General features: G+C 38.0%; 1 protein-coding gene across 1 annotated transcript in view; it reads right to left on the reverse strand.

Moving 5' to 3' along the window:
- Positions 1-1148: 1148 nt before the first annotated feature.
- Positions 1149-8578, reverse strand: part of LOC106962019 (proepiregulin) — a 12195-nt gene continuing 4765 nt past the window's right edge. Inside the window, exons 2-5 of the mRNA XM_015056153.1 lie at positions 5736-5819; positions 4056-4182; positions 3809-3955; positions 1149-2008 (exon numbers count right to left, since the gene is read on the reverse strand). Of these exons, the coding sequence (XP_014911639.1) occupies positions 1942-2008; positions 3809-3955; positions 4056-4182; positions 5736-5819 (425 nt within the window). The 3' untranslated portion in view covers positions 1149-1941. The remainder of the gene's footprint in view (positions 2009-3808; positions 3956-4055; positions 4183-5735; positions 5820-8578) is intronic.

Below are 8578 nucleotides of genomic sequence, written 5' to 3' on the forward strand. Positions count from 1 at the left end.
CCAATGATCGCCGATCACCGATCATACACTTTTTCACGGAAATCGGCCCGATTATGATCGGTGACCGATCGATCGGCACACTTCTAGACAATACTATGCATATACACGTCACCAAATCTTTGCTAAAATGCTCCTCAGCAAACTGAAAAGAAACTACAATCTTTTTGTTGCCTTCAGTAACGTTCTGGCAAGATATTTTTCCACTTTTTTTTTTATCAGAATTGATTGTTTCTTTCCTGGTACCTACAGTCCATACATTTTCCAAAAGGTTGAGGTTGTCAGATCCACAAGCTTTATGTTAGCCTGTATTGTCCTTTGCAAGGCAAAAGTTCTGATGTTATTTGATAAGTATCCTGTTAAAACCACCAAGTGTGAAAGTTTCAACCATCAGGCCCAAAATATCAGGGTCAGATTGGTTAACAATGACCTCCAAAGCTCGGACTGACTGAAATGTGAAAGCTGTTCTTTAAAAAAAAAAGAAAAGAAAAAATATCAGTTATCACAGTGAAGCAGTTTCAAGTTTAAAATGGCTCTCAGTATGAGAAGTTCCTACCTCCAAATGTTTGAGCTTCCTCTCAATCACACAGTAAGACACAATTATGCTTTCCATTGGGAGAATAATCCCAAACACACATTTAAACTGGATTTGAGGGAGATGCTGGGGTAAAATGTGGCTCATTACCTCAGTCCTTGACACCGCTGCCGTGCGTTCGATGACCTCCCCGTCTCTAACCCACTTTCCTGTATAACAACTGCTGAATAAAGGCTACTACTCACAAAACCATTAAAACAACTGTTGGTTAAACTGGGTTCGGATTTGACAAAACAGGCTAACATTAAGCTTCTGGTGTGTTTGCATAAAGAACATAAAAATAAAATTTAAATAACCCTCAATTTAAAATTGTTCTTCAAACAAATGTTTAGTTAAATACAAAATCAAAACATTTTTTTGTTACTTCTGTCTTAAAACTGATGTTCAAACAAAAACACACTACATAAAAGAAGTTTTTTCTTCTGAATTCAGACCAAAGTCAGTGCAAATGAAATAAAATACATAAGAAAAATTGTCTTGTGTCTCTTTCAAAGTGAAATTAAAGAAAAAGAAAAGAACATATTAACATCAATATGACTCAATAATTGACGCACAATTTAAAGTACAAAATTATACAAATTATTTAATTTACATTTTTAGGATTTATGCCACAAAACAGTTGATATTTCACACTAATGAAAGGTCATCACAGAGATGTGAAAACTGCATGGAAACTTGTGAAAAAGGAGAGAACATGAGCTTTATTGTGGAAGTGAAAACATGGACACATAAGATCAGGTAAAAAGTCAAGTTGCCTTTATATTCACAAATAAGAGAACTTTAAAAATTGATATGTCTGTCTATATATTAACACTTTAAAATAATTTAGAAAAATGTAACTACACTACAACTCCCCGTAACAAAAGTCTCATAAATATACAATTTAAAGCAAGCTAAAAATAAATATAAATATCTACAGTGGAGAAAAGAGGAAGAACATGACTGTATTTTTACTCTTCTTGTAGATGAAACAGATTTAATTTGAGTTCCTGTCGTTTCTCACCGCTTATGCATTTTATTTGATCGTCTTGTGTGAGATCTCTGCCCTCATGTGGGTGGTTTCTCCCACTGGAAACCGTTTTTGTTTGTCTCACTATTCATCTTTTCAAACTGAGTGTAACAGGTGCCGAAACTTAAGAACCAGTACAGCTGGAAAACAGTTGCCACCACACAAAGAGCTGCCCTCTTTTGAATATTTTAATCTCTACGGGATGATCTGTCTGCTTGATAAACATACAGCAGCGCTTTAAAGTGTGGGCTTGTCTGGAAACATCTTTGTATGGTCAACTTTTATTCAGAAAACAGGAAAAATCCAGCATCAGTCGCCATGGGAGTGTTTGCACGACACTTTAAACCGTCTGGACTCCTTTGTAACCCTGCCGCTTCGGCTGCCTTGGGAATTTGTTCCTCTTGTACCTGTAAAAAGCAACACATAATTCATTCCCCTTCGAAAGGCATCTATTAAATCTCCGACCTTGTTTCTATCAGGGCTTTAAAAATCATTTGAACCTTCCCTAATAAGGGCTTGGGAGGCATGAGTAATCTCACCCTGTGGTGTGACATGTTTCTACAGGAAGTGGGATGCTAGTGGAGTTCTTTACACCCTAAAGTAAGTAGTTTGCCGTAAAATGTCGAAAGGCTGTGTCAGGGATACATAAAGACGCTGTGATTCACGCTTAAAGATGTATTTTCATGAAAATAATCTGCATTTTAGTTTAGCTTCTGTACTTTGTGTCTGATATAACTATTTGTCATTTGTGAAATTGTTTCCTTTGTATTTATTTATTGCATTCTTGGTTCAAAACATATAATCCTTCCCTTGTAATTACAGATACTTGTCCCTAGAGGTCACCATATCCTTTAATTTTTGTCTTTTAATCTGTGTCTCCCAAAGTTAGTGTTGGGAGCCAACTGTTTGTCATAAATAAGAAACTGGAAGGTCTAGAGTTGATTTCCAGAAACAAAGAAGGTTTCATGATCAACATGTTTCAGAAGAAGTGCTTTTTACAAGCTGGAACCTGATCATTTTAGATGTTTTGGGAAAACTAGTGAGTGTATTTACAAATGTTTCTACAAGTCAAAATTTTAAAACTGTGGCATGTATTTGTCTTCAGTCCTTCTGACTGTTTATCACCTTTAGCTGCAACTGCTGCAAGCCCTTTAGTGCATGTCTTAGCTTTGCAAAAGTAGAGACTAACATTTTTATCCACTCTTCCTTGGTAAATAGTGACTAAATACAGGTTAGTCATACTGAATGGATTGCATTAGAAAAACATGCAATTGCAATAGTATTGTCAGATATTGAGACATCAATTTGGATAACTGCAATTTCTAACTGTTGTTTGATTTCATCATCAAAATGTCATCATCACTGTTAGGTCACTAAAATTTATATCAGGTGGAGGTTTCTCTGGCAGGAAATATCATTGCTGGCATGTAAAATGTTAAGAGTGCCTTAAATATAATATTATTATTAAATATTAAATCCAATTAGTTATTTCCCATTGAAATAATGCATATTACACACATATACATACGCCTATGTTGATTGTAAATCAACATATTGTTCAAACTACTCCATTGTAACTCAGGCTGTATGTTTAGTGTCGTTTTCCTACAGGAGGGTCAACATCCACCCCACGCCATTTTTAAACATTTTCCAGCCTCGAACATGTTTTTTTTTTTTTTCATTCAGGATTGCCATATACTTAGCTCCACTAATCTTCCTGTCAACCTTGACCCGATTCACTTTCCCTGGTGAAGAAAATCATCCCACAGCATGATGCTGCCACCATCATGATGGATTGGAAAGTGCTTTGAGAAGTCCAAGCTTCTGATATTCTTCTGTAAACAGACCCAACTTTAAACTTCTTCACAAATGCATTTATGACGACTGCAGCATATCATATGTAAGCCAAAAAGGGTAAATGTTGGTCTAGTCTAACCATCTAGTCTTGCTGGCATGGCAGGGTTGGAAACTTTACGCCTGAGATGTTTGAAAATCACTGACGTTGACCTCTTTTCCCAGGTTCTCCTGCTTTTGTGCTCTACATTCTCATGTGTCTGTTTAATGGTCTGAATCCATCTGAGTCAACTGTTGTTTCAAGTGTGACTCACAGTCGTGTCTAATTGTTACCGGTGGCCCTTAGCCTTTATCTTTCAGAGATCAAAAGTTACACACCACTAAACTCATTCATTCATGGACGAAAGCCTTACCACTTGTAGAAGAAGTACAAAGCCCCACCCAGACCAATCAACAGCAGGGTCACACAGAACAAGATGACCACCACTTGCTCTTCATCCACTGGCCGACCAACGAGCTCCGGGGTGGCACACCTAGGGCCATAAAAGCCCTTCTTACACCTGCAATACAAACAGAGGTGTCACGTAATAAGTATGGACAGTGACAAAGCAAAGGAACCGGAAACACACACACACACATGCACTTAACGCATGTACCTACTTGCAGTGGTGTTCTTTTATGTCCTCCAGCAGAATGCACTGGCCATTGTTGAAGCAGTAGGTGTCAAACTCTTTTTCACAGCTTGTAGTTGAGCGTTTGGTCATATGAGGGCGCTCTTCTTCCTGACCTGCAACAGATTTAGTTTGTAATCAAAAGTCATATTGATCCTTTTGGGTTAAATATTCCACAGTTTATTAGTAGGGTTAGGGTAACATTATTACAATCAGTCTAAAAGTTGAATGACCTGCCGGCAGACATGGAGATTGTGTAACCCTGTTACATATGAACCAAGCGGATTGTGTGGCAGTTTTCTTGTCATACGGGTTACACTAGAGATACACTCATCCATATCTACTCACAAAAATGCACACTGTCATACATTGATGCACAGATTGGTAGGCAACTTGGAGATAAGGGTCTTGCCCAGGGGCACATTGACGCCTGGCAGGAAGAGGCTTGGACCGAAACTTTTGGATTGCAAAGATTACTCCACCCATCGAGTCATATTCACCTCCCAAAAAACAGCAAAGCATTCCTGATACATAGTTATTCTGTTAGCTATTGATTCATTTGACCTACAAATGGCCCACTGGGCTCAGCAGACCAAAAACAATTTTAGAACAACGATGTGAGTTGAATGTGTTTGGGTGAATTATTCTGTACTCAGTGATGTAACTGGAGCTTGGTAGAGTATTCAGAAATCCTAATCAAGTAAGAGAAGTGTTACTTCACAATAATATTACTCAAGTAAAAGTAAAAAAGTAAGACTAATCCCAAACCATGAAAATGCTCTTCCAGTTCACAGTAGTGGTTGTGGTGCTTGTTTAAAGCTAATAAAAAGACAGACGTAAACCTAACTCATGTTGCCACAGTCATTTACAGTCACACGTTGACACTTACCACACGTCATGTTTGTGGTGGATGATGTGGAAAGAAACCAGATGTACAAGACCCATTAACAGTACTCATCCTTGCCTGAGCAATGTTTATGTCTCCTACCAAAAAGCGGCTCAGCGCCTGATTAAAAGGTGTCAACTCTTAATACATGCCTATTTTTTTTAATAACATTTGTACATTTGAATATTGTCCAAGAGGACAACGGAAATATAAACTGCTGAGGATTTATTTACCTTATTTACTGTTCTGGTGACATAAATGCTATCGATTTATTGTGGATTACAGCATAAAATATGAGGAGAAGTTAAAAATAAACTACATAACATTTATAGATTTAGTAGCCGTTCTCGCATGAATGCACAAGTTCCTCACCTGCCCTGACCTAAACAATTAAAATACAGAAAATTATATAAGATAATTGAGTGTGATTGAAGGCAGTCCAGCGCAAAGAACAAGAGCTTATTTTGTTGCTTTCAGCAGGAAACCTGCTCACCAGAGGGGAACATAGAAAGCAATAGAAACATGTTTCAGTGTACAACACGCTGACAAGTTATATTATTTTCTTTGACATTTGTTGATGTGGAATCACCCCTGGACATAATTTCAAACCTATTTAAACGCTGCCCTGTGGTCTATAGCACAAAAACTGCCACAGTTATAACCTTCAATTTATTAACTACATGTTTCTCTTTACCAACATGTATTAAGAAAACCTTTGAGACCTATGAATGCATGCGATCAGTTAAATCAAAGTCGTTGTAAATCAACGTTATTGGTCATTACCTGCCGTTAGAGAGGAACTGCCTGTGGTTAGGAGTCTGGGTGAAATACTCATGGAGAGTACATATGGCCAAATCAGCACAACACCTGTTGATGAAAAACAGCAATGATTGCACTTTACACAAGAGAAAAATCAGGTCTGAGGTGAAGAAAGGAGATAATTTTACAATTCAGCAAGTGTTCAGTGAGAACTATTGTCAAAGTGGTTCTCTGTCATCTTAAAATACCTGCAGCCTCAACAATGGGATAGCAACTCAATATCAACAGATTTACAAACCATTGTTCAAGCACTAGGTCAATGGTTGGAGAAGAAAGAAAAAAACAAACAAGCCTCTTTAAAGCTGAGTCAGGCTGACAAAGAATCCCTGCTGGAGTTGTTCACGTCCTTTCAAAATGTGAGCTGGTCTTCGCAAATCCAAAACCTCACAATCAACGGATGTGACGTGGTTTAGACCAGATGTGAAGACGGGTTAACCTTTAATATGTCAACAGTCACAGCTCTGTCACTGCCCAGTGACCAGGGGGGAAATATCAACTCATTTAAATGTTGCAGTTGAAACAAAATAGTCTTTGTTTCAACTGCTGTAAACAATTTCAACTAAAGTGTATGTCAAGTATGTCAATTAACACATTGACAAATCTGTGTCTCAAATCTCAAAAACGGATCTTCACTGTGACAAAGGTCATCTCCATTTACACAAACAATCTAGGTATGCAGAAACTTTTTTTTTTTGACTTGACGTGATTTATATCCTGTGAGAATGCATCTCATTGTGTTGATTAGACCACAAAGATCAGTTTTAATTCCTCTTTCCTGACTGTGTTTAGATAAGGCTCTGGGTCACCTTAAAGGAAAAATCCAGAAGCCATAAAAAATTGACAGAGGAAAATAACCTAGTTTGGTAAGAAGTGTTAGAGCGCCTGCCAGCTGTAGGATGTGACGTAGAGCGGCTTGATGGCCTGGCCCTCTTTGCCTGTTCTGACCTGCAAAGCTTCATAACGCACAGCATGTAAGGACGCCCACATTCCAGCAGCCGGGTTAGAAAAACATACGGCTCTAAATCCAAGATCTGTTTGGATATGAATCTAGTAACACTTGCTGCAAAACACCGTCCATTTAACTGTGTTTGTTGTTATGGCTGCGTAGATGTTATTCTCTGTGTACAACAAGGAAACCAAGGCTGATTGTTGGGAACTGTTGTAACTGGGTCCAGTGAAAAAGCAAAAAAAAGAACATATTCCTTACTGATAAATTACCTGTTAGTCACTTCATTTGAATAAAAAGTGAATGTATCTCTGTAAAGACACCAATGTCTGCTAATCAGACTAACTGAACAATTTCCAAAGACTAGTTCAAAATATACATAAAACAGGCTTTCTGACATTATGGGCAGCTAATTTTCCATTTTCAATAAAAAATAAAGAGTCTGTCTTTCATGGATCCATAAGATAATCAACTTGACTCCATGAAGACACTATTAGTAACCGATTCTTGGTAAACTGGGTAAAAATTTACCTTAAACATCTGAATTAGCACAAATTTAGAACACATTTTGTATACCGATGGGATTAGTGAAAATATAAATGTCTAAAGAAACTATTTTTATGTAAACCCTTCAACAAATTCAGTCAAGGTTTCTAGTTTTCCCTTCTTTAGTCTTTTCATGAACCTCATGGAGTGAAATTCAGAACATCATGAAATTTAAAGGAACGACAATCTTTGCATAATCACTTTGAATGAACAGAGATTGGTACCAACTATTCAGAGCGAGGCAAAGCAAAAAGGCAATTTCCTTTCAAGGTAAAGGTGTCATAAACTTAAACGTGTCATAGTTTTAGTTTACTTATCTTTAACCCACCTTCCCTTTTGCAACGCTAACCTGTAAGAATAATCTTCCTGTCACCTCCTCTTCCCTGTTTCAAATATATGTAGCAAAGCAACTGTTCTTCAAATAATGGGGAAACATTAGCTCTAAAACTGATTTCTGGTTTATCGAAATGAGGATATCTCTACTCAGAACCAGAAACCTGACTGCATTTGGATTTGGAATAGAGCCAAAGTATCTGCCATCATTTATCAGATCCTTTGCAGCTTGTATTCATGTTATTTTTAATGCATTTGAGAGGAAGATCTTTGCCCACCCTGGTGGCTGACATAATGTATTTGTCTTTCCTTGAATTTTTGTCCCCACGTTATAATGAACTTAAAGGTCATATTTCCCAAAGTAAGCTACATGTTTGGGATGACTTGGGCTGATTTCAAACATCTGATATTAAAGGGGCAGTATTTTGTGTTTTTCTGGGCACATAGGGACATTTTATAGCACAATCAAGTAACTCTGTTGCCTTCAGTTGTTATAAAAATGCTGTATATACCAAACATGATTAAAAAATAGTTTGAACTTTGCAATTTATCTACTTAAACTTCGGCCTCTGTCGCTTTAAGAAGCTTCTACATTTTCAGGTGCTCAGCATGTCACCCCATTAAGCCTCTAAAACAGGGGTCCCCAAGCTACGGCCCACGGGCCGGATCCGGCCCGCCTCCTCATTTGGTCCGGCCCCCTGAACAATACCAGAGAGCATTCAGTGTTTTTTTTTCATATATATGTGGATTTTTCTTCAACCACCAGGGGGGCTCTTGAGCAGATATGAAATTTAATTTCCCTCAATGGTATATACTAGTCAGTACCAGTCACCGTTTCGCTCACGGTTTTTTTCCATTTGCATTCTGGGTAAAAATCTATCTACAAACGCGAATATGTCGTCGGCAGTAATCCAATACCCCCCCCCCCCCCCCCCCCCCCCCCCCCCCTCCAACCACCTACACTCCATCTAACATAAGATTC

The sequence above is a fragment of the Poecilia latipinna genome, unplaced genomic scaffold (assembly GCF_001443285.1).
Source record: "Poecilia latipinna isolate Pla-1442-1.1 unplaced genomic scaffold, P_latipinna-1.0 Scaffold1361, whole genome shotgun sequence".
NCBI classification, from domain to species: domain Eukaryota; kingdom Metazoa; phylum Chordata; class Actinopteri; order Cyprinodontiformes; family Poeciliidae; genus Poecilia; species Poecilia latipinna.